This window comes from Agelaius tricolor, unplaced genomic scaffold (genome assembly GCF_023055355.1).
Source record: "Agelaius tricolor isolate 1412-34295 unplaced genomic scaffold, bAgeTri1.0.p SCAF_1, whole genome shotgun sequence".
Classification (NCBI taxonomy): Eukaryota; Metazoa; Chordata; class Aves; order Passeriformes; family Icteridae; genus Agelaius; species Agelaius tricolor.
In genome coordinates, this window is record NW_027269261.1 from 90,316,568 (window position 1) to 90,333,124 (window position 16,557).

The window sequence follows — 16,557 nt, forward strand, 5'->3', positions numbered from 1 at the left end:
TCCATCGATAGGATATCCACAATTTTTCTGGACAACCTGTTCCAGTGCATTACCACCCTCAAAGCAAGGAATTTCTTCCTAATAACATTTCATCTAAACCTACTCAATAATTAAGGACATACAGTGAGTATGTGGAATTAGCTGCTAGAAAGCATTACTGAGTTTATAAAGATCATCTGCTCTGAAACAGCTTCCACATCTTATGTGATATCTAGACTTCATTTGAGCTTTAGACTTGGAGATCTTATGAAAATCTCAGAAAAACCCCTACTTCTCCTTACCTCACTGCCCCTACCCTCCCCAAGAAAGTCTGCATGAGAACATTCCTAAGCTGGCCCAAAGCCTGACAACTGTTCTTTCACAGGAATTAGACAAAATACACAAATTTTGGAATTCAAAGTTTTGTTAGCATATTGGAAATTATTGCATGGCAACTCCCTTACTATTTTTTTCCCTTAACTGTATTGTTTACATACACTGAGGAAATTTAGACCGGTCATTACAAGAGTTTTACATTTACATGAATGACTACTGAAAAATTCTGAATTTACATTTACATGAATGACTACTGAAATATTTAAATGAGCATCATTTGCATAGGGTCTCAGAGTTTGGAAATATAATTCCAGCATGCTGCCCTAGTAACTTTTTACTACAGGTCCTCATATTATCTGTTCTCAAGAATCAAAAGTTATCAAGTGCAAATACAAGCCACAAGCAGAATGACTGCTATCAACATTCTGTTAGCAAATTCAAGTGACAAATGCAAAATATTAAACTTTAGGCAGCAACAATGACTTGTTCTATCCCCCTACATTCCACTACACCAGGCTGCTCAAAGCCCCATCACACCTGGCTTTGAACACTCCATTGATAGGACATCCACAATTTTTCTGGACAACCTGTTCCAGTGCATTACCACCCTCAAAGCAAGGAATTTCTTCCTAATCAACGTTCTGTTAGCAAATTCAAGTAACAAATGCAAAATATTAAACTTTAGGCAGCAACAATGACTTTCCAAGAAGCAGTCGGGTTTCCATTATTTTAATAATGAAATAAAAGTAGACAAATGAGTGTTGTTTATACACTCCAACAAGAGTGATTAAGTCATACAGCTGTCAATGAGTGTATATAACTAGTAGATACAGCTAGCAGCTCAGTATGTCTATCTTCTATCATAAAGCTGTTTTTACATTTTACATTTTTACATTAATTAGTGCGCTTACTTTTCTTGAAAACACAGAGTTACTACTGTTAGTTTTAAGCCTCTTTCCATTCTACATGGAAAGAGGCTTAAAACTAACAGTAGTAACTCTGTGTTTTCAAGAAAAGTGCACTAATTAATCCTTACAGTACATATGATATTGCTGCTAGTTGTTTATTCTCTTGCATTACACTAAAATTTAACATGCAACCTTGAATTCTTTCTCTCCTGTGTTTACAGGATTTGATAAGCACTCACCAGTGAAGTGTGTGCAAGCAGCTCTTTTATACTGACACACAACTCACAGGTGACATTTACACAGTTCAGCTTACTCCAACCCAAGGCATTGAGTAAAGATGATTCATACTGACTTTTACTTTGGGTGGCAAAGTATGAAGAAGCAGGAGAGCAGTAGCAGATAAATAGCAAGAATCATGGGTGCCGGGGTCTGAGTGATGTTTTCTCAATCCTGGCAGTGAGGGGGCACTGACAGGACAAGTCAATACTTGTTGGCAGAACCTGCGTTGGTGACAAGGTTTTGAGTTGTATGACCATGAGACCCTACTTGCAAATCACATTCTGCTTGACAGAGATGAGATCCACCTCACTAAGCAGGGCAAAGCTATTTTTACCAGTAGGATCATGACCACATAAGCAGAGATTTAAACTAAGAGTTAAGTGAGAGAGTAACCAGCAGCCCTGTGGGGGATTGATGGACACAGAAAAAAGCAAAGGGCATGTGGCAGAAACAGAACACAAAATCAAGAAAATGGAGTTCAGGAGAGGTCACCTTCAGCTCTTGAATGTAAGCAAAGAAATGTCTGAGACACTGTAATGGAGAAATGTCCCAGTCCTTTTCTAGATAGGAGCAGCCTTGTGTTTGCAAGCCCTGGTCCTAATGTGGGAGTTCAACCATCCAGATATTTGCTGGAGGGACAATACAGCAGAACATAAGCAATCCAGGAAGTTTCTGCTAACTTCTTTCAAGTCATAAGGGGGAGTCAATAAGGACCAATAATGAGCAATGTTTTGTTGGATCTATACCCATGAAGGGATTGTGGGAAATACAAAGCTCAAGGCAACCTTGGCTACAGTGAGCATGAGATGGTGGAGCTCCAGATCCTGAGGAAAGTGTGACGAATAAAAAGCAGGCTCACCACTCTGGAGGGTGAATTTTGGTGTCTTCAAAGATCTGCCTGGAAGAGTCCCTTGGGATATAGCCCTGGAGGCAAGAGGGGCCCAAGAAAGATGCTTATTATGTAAGGATAACTTCCTCCAAGCTCATGAACAATTCATCTCTGTGAACAGAAGTTAGGCAAAAAAGAGGGAGCATACAAAGCATGGAAGAAAGGATGGCTTACCTCAGAGGAATACAGAAACATTGCTCAAGCATACAGTGATCAAGTTAGGAAAGATAAAACATGACTGGAATTGGATCTAGCTAGGGATGTCAAAGAAACAAGAATGGCTTCTATAAATACATAGGTAACAAAAGGAAGACTAAGGAAAAAATGTAGGCCCATTGCAAAATGAGACAGATGATATAGAGACACAGTACACGCCTCAGTCTTCACTAGCAAGACCAGTCTTCACGAATTCAGGCTCCAAAACTCAGAGGAAAAGGCTGGACCAAGGAAGATGGGAAGATGTACTCTTGGTGGGAAAGGATCAAGCCAGAGAATACATACATTAGCAGGCTGGGCATATGCATGCTACATCTACGGGCCCTGACAGGATGCACCAACACACACTGAGGGAGCTGTCATGGTGAGATCACTCCCAAGTATCTTTCATGGATCATGGTGTGTGGGACTGGTGCCTCAGGCTGGAGGAAAGGCCACCTCCATCTTCAAGCAGGGCAGGAAGGAGGAAGGCAGGGAGACCCACAGGCCAGTCAGCCTCATCCTTATCCCTGGGAAAGTAATGAAGCAACAAATCCCAATAATCATTTCCAGGCCTCTCAGTGACAAGAAAATCACTGAGTTGTCAGTATGGCTGTACCAAGGGGAAATCAGGCTTGACCAGATTGACGAACTTCTGTGATACTGATTGCCCTGGTAGACGAGTGGAGAAACGACCATTGTGTATCTGGACTTCGCCACTGCCCTTGGCAACGCCTCCCGCAAGATCTTCACAAAGGACCTTTGCAGATGCCTGGGCTGGATCGAGCACCGTGTGAGGGGGCTGAGCAGGCACAGCGCGGCTGAGATAGCGGGACAGCGGCCGGGCCCGCAGAGGCGATTTTGGCGCCTTCCCGCCTCCCGGCTGCCAGCCCAATAGCCGCCCTTCCTCCTCCCTCTTTCCTCCTCCTCCTCCCCCGGAAGCGGAGCGGGGTTTTCCCCCTCCGAGCCGGATCTCGATGCTGCCCGGCTGAAGGCGGACGAGGAGAGGCCGGAAGGAGGAGAGAGCCCAAAAGAAGGAAAGAGCCCGGGGGCCCGCGCCATGGTGCTGCCGCGGTAGCGCCGGCACCTGTCATGGGGAGCGCGGGGCGCGGTGGCACCTCCCGATCCCTGCCGCGCCCTCGCCCCGCCCCCGGGCCGCAGAGGAAGCGGGGACACGGCGGGCCGGGGCGTTGCTGCCCGCGGGGCCCGGCGGCGGGTGAGCGGAGCGGGGCCGGGGCGCTGCGCGGGCCGCGGGGCCGGCGGTTACAGCGCAGCGGTCGCGGGCGGGGCACGGGCAGCGCGGTGTGCGGAGCCCGCTGAGCCGTGTGCCGCGGGGCCGTGCGCTGCGGGAACGTGAGTCAGCAGCGCAGCCGCTGCCGTTGTTTTGGAGCAGGAAGCTCAGCCCTCTGCCGCGGTCCTGGAGCGGCCCAAGGCAGCCGCAGCTGCTAAAAACGCCCGAGCTCGCTCGCAGCTGTTACGGGCCGGCCTTGGCTCGTCGGTGGCTGAGCGCCGCTAAGCTGAAGCTCGGGTCTCGGCTCTTGCTGGGGTTTCAGGCTCAGGCATGTCCTTGGGCTGCTACACTGCAGTTACGGCTGCCGGAGGAGTGTAGGTACTGGCATGCTTTGTAGAAAAAACCGTGTTTTACATATCTGGAAAAATACAGTAGCGTGATTCGAGTCAGAGTCGTTTATCACCTCTTGTGGTGTCGCTGGTAATTGGGAGTGAATGATAGAGACTTGTTGAATACAGATAGACTGTAAAGAAGGTATAAAATGGAAAATGCTGTATAGTTAAACAAAACTTAAAAAGTGAAATTATATAGTATGATTTGTTTATGTTTAGATAATGGAGTCTCATAACTCTGACAGCCTTCACAAGAGTAAATCACCAACTTCTGGAAGTGAAGATGAGATTGAGTTCATTGGAGTAAGTAGAGCTTGCACTGGAAATACACTGCTCTTTGTAAAAAAATACACTTTCAGTAGTCCAGTAAACACGAGAGGGTCTTCATTGACTGATGATGATTATATTTCAATGTAAATTATTACTCTTGAACATAAAGATAATTTCATTTGTGAATGTTTGTGGCAGATAACAACTCCATCTTAAAGGTTTATGTGCACTTTCTTGGAAGGGTGTAAGATGATGTCAGTTGCTTCTGGGGAGAAAATGCAGTTTTGAGTATCTGAGCAGGTGAGGGAGGTATTACAGTGATGTGTGAGGTGCGTGAGAGGGGACTGTAGATAACTTTCCTGGTAATCAAATTGCATCGCATTTTGCTTTATGGATAGTCCCTCTAAAGTTAATGGAATAAATCACTGCTCATTCTTTGAAATCACTGTACTCAGTTTAGAAGAGGAAGGAAGTAATGGGTTAGAGGCCTTAAACAATCCTCTCAAATTGTCAGGTGCTCTTTATTGAACAGCACCTAGTCTAATGCTGACATGCTTTATGTGAACATTAAGACACTTGTATCTGCTGGATATCCAAGAGAAGCAGAATGTTTTTCATGCTGTCTGTGTTCTGGCCTCAGTCTGTCATCAGTGAAGTGGTGCTGGATGGCAGGATTACATAGAATCATGGAATTGTTTAGGTTGGAAAAGACCATTAAGATCATTGAGTCCAGCCATTAACCCAGCACTCAACCATGTCCCTAGGGACCACGTCTACATATCTAAAGATGTTTTTCTTGAAGGAACAAATCATGTTACTAAGGTCAAGCGATTCAATGATGCTAGTATTTTTAGTGGCTGTTTTTTTGTAGATTTGTCTTGTTTTTGAACAATATGCTGAATAATTATAGATCCCTCCCCATTTTGTATGGTGTTTGAATAAAGCTGAAGTTCAACATACTGACTTTTTCTGCAGGGGTATTTAGATGCTCTAGTATGGAGGGATAGGTGGTTTTTTGCAAAAATTATAAGTAGTTGGTTATCTCTGAGACATCTTAATATTTTGGTTGATTTGGGCAAAACTGATTGAGTTCAAAGTTCATTATGTACGCCCAAGTATCCACGTGCATCTGCAGAGAAGGACTTGGGTTGTTGGTGGATGAGCTGTGTGTGCTTGCAGCCCAGAAGTTCCAGTGTGTCCTGGGCTGCACCAAAGCAGCGTGGCCAGCAGGGTGACAGAGGGGATCCTGCTGCACTGCTCTGCTCTGGTGAGACCCCACCTGCAGTGCTGCATCAGCTCTGGGGTGCTCAGCACAGGAAGCACAGGGATGTGTTGGAGTGAGCCCAGAAGGACACCAGGATGATGGAGGGATGGAGCACCTCTCCTGTGAGGAAGGACTAAGAGAATTGGGATTGTTCAGCCTGGAAAAGAGAAGGCTTCAAGGTGACCTAATTGCAGCCTTCCAGCACCTGGAGGGAGCCTACAGAAAAGATGGAGAGGGGCTTTTAAAAAGAGCATCTAGTGAGAGGACAAGGAGGAATGGCTTCAGACTGAGAGTATGTTTAGATTAGATATTAGGAAGAAATTCCTTTCTATAAGGGTGGTGAGGCACTGGAACAGGTTGCCCAGGTGAGTTGTGGATGCCCCCCATTCCTGGGAGTGTTCAAGGCTAGGCTGGAGGGAGCTTTGAGCAGCCTGGTCTAGTGGAAGATGTCCCTGCCCATTGCAGGGGATTGGGACAAGATCATTTTTTCCAACCCAAACCATTCTGTCATTCTGTGATGGTGACTGAATAGGCTTCATTTTCTTCAAGCTGGGCAATAAACAAGGATAGCTTGTATAGCTTCCAAAGTGTAAGGATTGAAGGGCTGCTGGAGCACCAAGAACAGTAACTGAAAGAGAACTGAAACAAAGGAACTAAAATCAACACTTCTAGCTAGCTTTTCTTTTTTATCCTTTGGCTTTGCCTGTGGGTTATAGAGATCCTTTGTGGTCCCAGGACCTCTTGCTTTCAAGAGAGGCTGCTATACATAGGAAGATGACTCTGCTCAACTTTTTTGCAGGTTTTATATCCTGGGATGAATAGCTTACTATTGTAATTGATGAATATGAGGGGAAGGTGTGTGACCCTGGCCATCACCTAATATCAACAATATGTATTCAGGTCTCATTTGCTCCTCTGAGTGAAAGTGACTTTGGACTTTGCAAAAGGATTTCTAGACTGCTTGGCAAGCTTTTGATCATAATTTCCATATAATAATGTGTATGACTGGAAACTTACACTCTTCATAAATGTTATAGATGGATGCCTCCTGATTATCTGCATGTCTTTAAGACCCAGTGCACAAGATGGTACTGTATACATTGAATTAGAGAAGCTACTGCAGTATCTCAACCTGTCTTCATTTTAATAGATAACAAGTAGCTGTAGGCCATGTTATGTGATCTGTGTTTTTCTTCCTTTTTCTCTTTTTTTTTCCTTCTTGACAGTCAGATGTGGCTTTGGTGTGGGTTTTTTTGTTTCTTTGATCAGTTTTTCTTTGTGGTTTTGGGGTGGTTTTTTTCTACTTCATTCACTTGTACTAGGGTGTTTGAATTCATACTGTAGGACTATGCTTTTGCTCCATCAAATAAGGACTTTTTGTCAATCTGCTGCTGCCAGAGATTTTCAGCTTTTGTAGTCCAATTCACCCCCATTCAAGAAACTTAAAATTATTCTTCCATAATTTCCCACCTTTTAATTCTTTATTAAAACATACTTTGTCTATTTAAAATCATTACATTTTAAGCTTTACATACCACCAGAGGAATGTGATTTAATCTACAGTGCAAGCTGTTATTCCTATGTTCTTTACATAGGATGGTCTTTCCCCCATTTTGCTTACTTGGGAAGGATAAGGCAAGAGTGAAGAAATTCACAGTTTTAATGCTGCGTGAAGAAATAGATAATTCAAATTGCCACAGTTGGCACCAAAAGCATTGGACTTAGAGGAGAGTTAGTTAATATACCAAGTCAAGTAATGCACTAAAACATGGTAGTTACCAATTAAGGGTTTTGCTTCCTTTACCTCTGTGGTGTTAAGTACTAGATATTCAGAATGAAGGATTTCTCTCTGGCTTTTTATATATTTATAGTATATATTTATTTATAAAATAAATATAGAAATATTTCTATATTATTATCTAGAAATATATAATAATGTATATATTACAATACAGGTACTTGTAATATATAAACAAGTGTAATATTACTTGTGTTAAATTTATTGTTTTGATCACTTGTACTTCTAGGGTTGAAAGCAAGTTACTCTGCATTTCAGCTGTCAATATTTTGTAAGTTTTTATTAATTGTTGAGCCCTGAGAGTAAGTAAACACAAATTTAAAAAAATCTCTGTTGTTAAAGGAGCTGTTAGGATCAGAGCTGAACGTTTCAAAACACATTATTGTGCTGATTGGACAGTCAGATGGTCAGAGTGTGTCTTTGAACTCTTACTTGCTAACACCTGTTTAATAAAGGTTTAATTTTTTAAAAGCATCGCAGAGCCCATCAGTTTCTGCAGAAGCAAACCTGCAGTGGATTTTTTTTTTTTAATATTTCATTTAGAAAACCATGTTATCTTTGTTTAATCAGAAAGAGTTACTCTTTGTTGGTAATTGGAGGCTGGCAGCTTGATTCATAGAAGCTTTTGTCATCTGTCCAAGATTTCATCCCTCCTCTCCCCAGTGAGACAGAGGACTGTTCATGCCTGGCCAGCTGAGCAGCTTTACTGCCTTGAAAGGTGGAAGAATGTAAAGAATGAGCTGCATTAGGAGCAGCAGAGAGGATTCCACGCTGCTTTTCTCTCTGCCACTCATCATGAGGCAGTAGGTCTTCCTAGCCTGCCCGATACAGTTGATTGTTAATATCTTGAAGAAACTGCCAGTATATGGCAGCGATGGTACATTTTATCTCTAAGGAAGACAATTTAATGCTTTTGTGTGAGTTTTTTTTAACACTTTTTTTCCAGGAGGGACCTTTAAGGCCTGTCCTTGAATGCATTGATCTCATCAGCAGTGAGGATGAAGAACCTAACAGCAGTTCTTATTTTCGTGTGAGTGTGTGGTAATGTATTTTTGGATATCTTGGTTTAATAAAATAATTGGTCTTCTGTATGTTTTCCCATCAGTTACTCTTCACAAAAGCCTTGTTAGATGTGTTTTTAACAAGTGCTAAATAACAAGTATTGAAATATTTTGATTTTTCTACTTGCTGTTGAGTGAAAAGCAAGAATAACAGCACTCACTTTTTCCAGAGCCATTTTTTTCCACCTTGAAATGACTTGGTTCTTTAATGTCTTTCAGTCATCTGAAAAAATGTTTGGAAATAAATGTCACTTTACATGCAATCTCAGAAGGTAGAGTGCCCAGTTTCTATCCTGAAAACATACCTGGTCCACTACAAGGCCTTTTCTTTCTAAAATAACTTTTTAGGAACAATGTATGGGTTGAATGACCTTATTCCAGTGACAGTCTGGGTTTAGCTCAGCCTAATCCTTCATAATCCATTCTAAGAATGTACAAGTCGGAAGCAGGCTCATCAGTTTGTCTATCCCCCCAAACTTATTTTGCCTGCTCTGCAAGGCCTTTGAAAGGGACGTTGATAGACCCTACTAGAGTTGGTTTTGGCAGCAGTGACTGTCTTTTGACTTTTGTTTTCCTGTGTTGCAGCAGAGGATGTTTGTAATAAACCTGATTCCTGAGGTGGTCTTCTGTACATGCACAGGCTGTCATTACAGGGATCATTACTAGAACTGACTGTAAGAAGAGGAAACTACAGTATATGGCCTATCCCTTAGGCTAGAAAAAACTCATGATCTGCCTTTTTGAAGATAGTGGGCAGCGTTAGGGAAAGAGCAATAGCAGTTTTCAGGTTTTTTTAGATGAGCTGCATGTTGGCTTTGAAATCAGGATGGATTTTGTTTACATAGAAGAACTTAACTTTTAATTTGTTGGAGACTCTAGGACACTTGGCACAATCATGCAGGTTCCTCTGCTGCGTGGTGAGGCTAATGTTTATGCTGAATTGCCTTGAGTATGTGGAGGGGGGAGGTTTGGTTATTTTTGTTGTTAAACAGAAGCTACAGATGCTGGTAAAAAGGAAGAGAAGGCTACAAGGTAGCTCATGGAATGCAGGCTGAGAGTATCTTTACTGAATTATGTGGTGATGCTTGGGCATCCCTTTTCACTGTGTTAGTGTCTGTTATGTAACAATCACCACAGAAGGGCTGAACCTTCCACTTGCAGAGCAATACCAAGCGTAAGGATCACATTGACTACCAGAAGGAACGAGTTGCATCAACCCTGGATCGCCTGGCACGCCATGTTGAAGTAGAGAAACAGCAAAAAGAAGAGAAAAACAAAGCCTTTAAGGTATTGGATGTATTTTATTTTGGAAGAAATGCATAATAAAGGCCTTGTAGTTATCTTTGTTTTCACTACTGAGTAAATAAAAAAATTGGTGAGGCATACATGGAATTAGCAACTAGCCTTCTGCTTCTGGGGCATCATGTGAAGCACTACACGGACTTTGTCTTTTCAGTGGCTTTTAACTGATCAATTTTCTAGTCTTATTGCACTTCCTAAGGGGGAAAAATTAAATGAAAGAAAACCGCTGGCAAAAACTTCTTCTCTTGTTTGTAGATATAACAGTGGAACCTTAGTATCAATTATTCTGATATTCTAATACTTCAATTAATTGAAAAATAACAATTACCACAGACCACCCTGCAGCAAGCCTTGCTATTAATCTGCTTTTGTCTGAGATTTTTGGGAAGCTGCATTAAATCTGTATAAGGTAGTATTTCATAGTGGAAAAAATTTTCAGTGTTTTTAGTTGCACTTTGCTGCCATTTGAAAAGAATATACTTTTTACTTTTATTACAAACTGGGAGATCCAGTCAGTGGCTTAATGGTAGGAGTGCTCTCAGTGGGAGTTGGATATCTTGAAGGAATGTAATTACAACAATGTGATGGAATTGAACAGGGACAAATGTTAATCCAGAGTTGGGAAAATGTGCTGACTTCCCAACCTAATTTTCTCAACAATGTTAAAGGCTTTTAAAATCATATAATTCTACTATGGTTGCAGCTTGTTGCAGTCTATGGTAAACTATGCAACTGTAGTACAATGGAGTAAAAGGCTAGATTAGATATAGTCCAAGGTAGCCTTGAAGTCTGGAGGCCTACATCCCCCTTATGTCTCTTCCACTTTCATTTGGCAATCTGTTTGTGTCTCCACATACAGTTCTTCAACTGTAAAATGGAGTCAGAGGTAACTGTGTAGCTTTTAAAGCAGCTTGAGAATGAAGGCTAAAAGATCCTTTTGTTAAATACAAATATTTTCCTCCTGCTTGGCTCTTCACTCTTCATCAGGTGGTGCAAGCTGCAGAATTAAATTTAGTCTTCAATGTGAAAGCACTTTTTTCTTTTTTTTTTCTTTTACATTCCATTTTTATTATATTAGTAGAAGTCAGTCTAGTTGTAAGATTTTTTTCCCCTCACTTAGGCTTTTGTGGGTGTGTTTTTTAGGAACCCATATGTAAGTTTCGCAATACATAATCTTTTTTCTTTTATTCTTTCAATTTGATCACAACATTGTCTGGTATGTTTTTTCCCTTAGGAGAAAGTTGATTCCCAATATGCTCATGGGTTGCAGGAACTAGAATTTATTCGGGAACACAGTGATACAGAAGCTGCAAGGTTATGTGTAGACCAGTGGTTAAAAATGCCAGGTAAGAATAGAAAACTAAGTTTGAGTGATGGTTTCTAAGTCCTGCATTACAGAGTAGAATATGTGAAAATTGTGCTGAGCTGCAGGTGCCTTGTGGATAACCAAATGCTACAATATTAATTTTGCTGGAGCATACAATTTAAAAGTTTCTAAACATTTATTTCCATGAAAGCTATTCTTGTAATGCTTTGTTACATAGACTTCATATCTTAAATTTTCTAAAAAACAGTGAGGCAATGTTAGTTATTTTTTATAAGCCAAGTTGCCAGGAAGAAATAATACTACTGTTGAGCTGCTGCTTAGGAAAGTGTAAGTGTACTTCACAATGTTTAATGAATTTAAAATACTGCCAGGAGGACCTGGAGGAAGGGTGTCAAACTGTTTAAAAAGTTGTACTACTGGGAATTGAAGAGACAGTGAAAGAGCAGACTTACTGTAGTAGGATTGAAGGACAGATTGTTAGCTTGCTTTTAAGAATCACCGCAATTTGATTCTGGAATGTTTTAGAGCTTGTGTATTGTTTTCTTAAGCCTCTGTAATTCAGCTTCTGGTTAAGTACTTTGTTTTGGAACACAGGTCTGAAACCAGGCTCTGTTAATGGTGGAAGAAGGGATCATTTTAGGAGGACAGGTCAGACTCGAGTCAACAGCAAACCCAAATGTTGTCCTGTGATGCATTGCAACAGACAGTTTGATAATGTGCATCTTCTTCTGGGTCACCTTCAGAGGTAAGGAGATACATTGCAAGAATTCAGTGCAAGGAGTAATAATAAAGAATGTGCTCTAACTTAGGACATCAGCATCAAGTTGCTTTAAACTGCCTGTATTGACAAAGCTCCATTTTGAGGGCCAATTAATATGTTACAATTTATATAGGTGACCTTCGTGGAGGTTTTTTTTGATGATTTGGTTTAGTTTTTTACTTGGTGTGTGTGGTTTGTTTTTTTAATTCAGAATTTATGTCTTCCTCTTGTTGAGAATTTTTTAATATCTGAGTTTTTTGAGAAGTCAGATTTCTGTACTCCAGTTTAGTTATAACTTCATCCAAACTTGAAATAAACCAAAAGGCTCACTTACACAAGTTGATGGTAAGATAAAGAGAAAAGCCCCTAATGCAGGGAAAGAGGAACAAAAGCTATAGGCTGTGTGTTCATAGCTGATATTGCTAGTCAGTACTCAGTGTGTCAGTGTTCAATTCCAGCAGATGCTGCCCTTTAACTACTGAGTGTGTCCATAGGCAGGATGGTGAGAAGTTGAGGAGAGTGTCATGGGTTAACCCCCATAGGCAGCTCAGCCCCACACAGCTGCTCACTCACTCACACTAGTGGGGTGTAGGGTAAAGGTGGGAACACCGTGGGCTGATGTAAAAACAGTTTAATAAGTAAAGCACAAACTCAATGCACATGCAAAGCAAAATAAGGAATTGACAGGCAGAGCTCTATCACATGTGATAGTTACTTGGAGTGATGGCATTTGTCTTCCCAACTATCTCCTTCTCCTCCACACAACTTTTATTGCTGAGCATGATGCCTTATGCTGTGGGATGTCCATTTGGCCATTTGAGGTCAGCTGTCCCAGCTGTGTCTCCCAACATCTTGCTGGTGGGACAATCTGAAAAACAGAGAAGACCTTGACAGTCTGCAAGCACTGCTCAGCAATAACTGAAACTTCTCTGTGCTATCAACACTGTTGTTCATTAATCCAAAACACAACAACCATGCAAGCTGCTACAAAAAATGAACTCCATCCCAACCAGAGCTTGTACAGGGAGATAAAAATAAATAAATTATTAAAATGTCTCTGTAGGAAATTAGGATTTTGTTTGTTCCCTTAAAAGCAGTATGATTTCTCTCGAGTGGCTGTTTTAACACATAAGCTGCAGGGAGAATCAGCTCTGTGCAGGATGCATTTCATGATAGGGGAAGTAAGGATTTTTTATAGTTTAGGTTGGTTAAATAGGGAATTTTTGTCTGATAGCTTCAAAGGACAGAATTTTTCCCATTGAAAAAAAGCTATTTGACTATTTATAGGGGACTAGTTTGCTAATTATTTCTCCTTCTCCAGGTTTGATCATTCTCCTTGTGACCCAGCAGTCACATTACATGGACCCGCACATAATGCTTTTGCCTGTGTGATATGCTGTGAAAGATTTGCAACCTCTCAGCAGTACAATGATCATCTTTTATCTAAGGCAAGAGCATAAGGATAAATAACTCACCTGACTGAATGTAGTAGAGGGTTTAAGACTTAAAATTATACATTGATTTTTGGTGGGTTTTTGGTTTTGTTTTTTCTTTAAGCCTCTTTCTCTCTTCTCTTTTACTCTTCAAGATTGTTTTCTCTGATTCTGCTGTGTTTCAAACAGCTGGTGTAGCCTGACAGTATTCCTTTTAGATGTGATCATTAGGTTGTATTTTTGGTATGCTTTCAAGAGGACCATAGTTCTGTCTTGAACCTCTTGTCCATCTATTGGTGTTGTTGATACATATCCCCTTTTTTCTGCATTTCCAGAACTGTGAAAGGTAAAGGCAGGAAGTTAGGGTGAAATAACTTGACAGCAAAGAGAAACAGCAGAAAGGCGTGGGGGGTGTGGGGGGGGGGTATTTAAGCAGTCTGGTGTTGAATTGGATAGTGGATAGCATTTTCAAAATGGAGTGTTTTCATAACAAATATTCTCACCAAGTCTCTAGAAGCTGCATTAAATTTGGGGAAGTGTTAAACTTTCTGAAAATCAGACTAAATTTTGCTTGTAGTAATAACTTGATAATTAGTCATACCTGATAAGCTGAAAGACTGCATTGTAGTGTGTCCCTGCTCTTTTTCCATTGCTTCAAAGCTGTGTGCCTCTCATGTGTTCAGGGACATGAGCAGGAGTAGCAGCCAAGGTGGGGAAGGGCAATGAGTGTCTCCTGCAGACAATGAGAAGATGGGATTACTTTGATATATAAGGAGTGGGGAGATAATCCTAATCAGAGCTCTAAGCATATAATGAAGATTCTTGGAGTGATGTAGAAAGCAAGCAAAAATATCAGAAGCAGAACTGAAGGATTTTTGCCCTGAAGGCAGAGCTCTGAAGTTGATGTGTAGCAGGCAAAGCTGGTGGAAAGAGTTGACTTCTACAGAAGACACAGACCTTTTAGGCTACTCTGAGGAGCAGCATTTTGGGGAGTTAGAGGTTAGCAAGATTAGAGGAGAACTGACATGAGGTAAAACAGCTGCTTTAATGACAGAGGGAGCTTTTTCTGAGAGCCTGGGTAAAGGGAATAGCTAAGAATTGCTGGAGCCCATAGTCCCTGGGAAGGTACTTGCTCCCAGTGGTGCAAGAAGGGGATGGAGAAATGGCCAGTGTAATAAGGGTTGATGTAGCTCAGTTTGACAGTGGTACTTTGGCCACTTCCGTGTCTTGTGAGCTGAAATGCTTTAGGTAAATACAGATGTGGTAGCTGAAAACCTCAAAGTGAAAATATTAGCACAGAAATGAGAGAGGAATGGGAGGACATGAGAACTGGGCCTGGTTTCTTAATTTAATTTTTTTCCTAAATAGATCATTTTCTCTTTCAGCTAAATGAAAATGATGGGCATAAAAAAGGTATTCCTCCACAGCATATTCAGTGCTTTGCATGCCCAAAGTGCTTTCTCCTTTTCACCAAAAGAGATGAGTGTTTGCAGCATATGTCGCAACAGAAACACATCGTCCAGGTTTCTGAACTGAGTGGTATGTTGCTACTAAGTGTACTGCTTTTAATTTTTTCTGATAGTTCATCCTTAAGATAGGAACTGACTTATATTTTTCTGCTGAGAAAAAAGCTTAAGGTTTTAAAGTTTGTTATTAATGAATTCTTATTTTTCTTTTAAGATCTTAAATGCAATGCTTTGAAATTCGTATTTTTGTGTAGAAATCCTCTATCACACTTGCTGTAATGAGATGCTGTTGAGTCTCTCATATAGGCTTCTCATCCTCTAGTGACTCCATGCAACTACTTTCCTGAATAACTTTACATTTAGCCTGTTGATAGAGACTCACAGCAAAACACATACATTTCTTTTCAATTCCAGTCAGAGTGGCTGTTGAGTTCCTTCCCCTTACCCTAGTATGCTTGGAGGCTATTTTTCTTGTCAGTGCCCTTGGCATTCCTGATGGCAAAGACTTGTTAAAATGTTTTCTCCATATAATTGCAAATTCAGAGTGCTAAGCTAGAACATTGCTGCTGGTCTGATGGCTTGCACGGACTACATGGCTGCTGAAGGCTGAAATATTGGTTTATGTTGTGAGCTGGCAACATCCTGAACCATGCCTAACAAAGTCCAGAGGAAAGATCTCTCTGATCATGGCATTGCAAACAGGGTTAAATGCCCAACATAGCTGTACTGATTTAATTTTTGACATAAGCAATAGGCATTAAAGCATTTACTTCACTGTTAGCTGAACTGCTAAGTGGCCATGTTTTAGGTGTTGCAACTGTCTGAACAAGCCTACATGGCCAAAAGGATTCATAGAGTTATTTCTCATCTTCATAAATGTATCTTTGACTTCTGGTGTCCCCTAGAGTGGCTGCAGGAAATGTACAGAAAAGGCAGGCTTTGAAGGAATCCCCTGCAGGCTGAGTCAGTACTGCTGCCTTCTTGTAGTGAAGTGACAGTCAGCTGCATGGTTATACTTTCCCTTATGCACTATCACTCTAATGGACTTTTATTCTCAAATAGGTTATTAATTCTGAATGTGATGACTGCAGATGCTTTTAAATTCAGGTCATAGGTTTTAAAAAAGATTACTGGTGAGCTATTGCTTTGAAAAGATTAGAAGCACAAGTTAGTGTTTTCTTCTTTAGAGTTGGAGAGTGCTTAACTCAGAACAAAAAATCGAGTGCTCCATTTTTTACTTTGCATTAGTTAGGCTTCATTATTAATAATTAACAGCATGGCCTGAGATCTGCCAGTGAAGTTAGCTGAAAGGCATAACCTCAAATTACTGCCTGCTGATCATCACATCTACTAAAACAGAAAAGTCAAAGAAAATTTGCCTGCTAAGGTGCAGAACATGAACAATATATAACCCATAAACCATTTTCCATTACCTTTTCAGTAGAATTTTCTTACTCTGCTGGTACTAGGAGTTACCTGTGGAGTATATACTCAGAAAGTCCTGCATCTAAAAATTTAAGAATTAACATTAAGGATGGGAAAGAAAGAAAGAGATGGTCAGGGTATGTGGGAAACATGTTAAATAAATTGTGTGCTCTTTCAGAAAAAATATTGTATGGCTTAAAACAAAATTTTATCTAGTAAGAGTAGATAGCTGGTGATAGGTG

The 16,557-nt window shown here is 40.9% G+C and overlaps 1 protein-coding gene across 2 annotated transcripts in view; it reads left to right on the forward strand.

The window, feature by feature from the left end:
* The first annotated feature begins 3,521 nt into the window (after positions 1 to 3,521).
* ZNF451 (zinc finger protein 451) overlaps positions 3,522 to 16,557 on the forward strand; it is a 33,344-nt gene continuing 20,308 nt past the window's right edge. For both annotated transcript variants that reach the window (XM_071443004.1, XM_071443011.1), the window contains exons 1-8: positions 3,522 to 3,802; positions 4,429 to 4,512; positions 8,488 to 8,571; positions 9,764 to 9,889; positions 11,139 to 11,250; positions 11,826 to 11,976; positions 13,313 to 13,439; positions 14,810 to 14,963. In XM_071443004.1, coding sequence (XP_071299105.1) covers positions 4,432 to 4,512; positions 8,488 to 8,571; positions 9,764 to 9,889; positions 11,139 to 11,250; positions 11,826 to 11,976; positions 13,313 to 13,439; positions 14,810 to 14,963 — 835 coding nt within the window. In that variant the 5' untranslated portion in view covers positions 3,522 to 3,802; positions 4,429 to 4,431. The remainder of the gene's footprint in view (positions 3,803 to 4,428; positions 4,513 to 8,487; positions 8,572 to 9,763; positions 9,890 to 11,138; positions 11,251 to 11,825; positions 11,977 to 13,312; positions 13,440 to 14,809; positions 14,964 to 16,557) is intronic.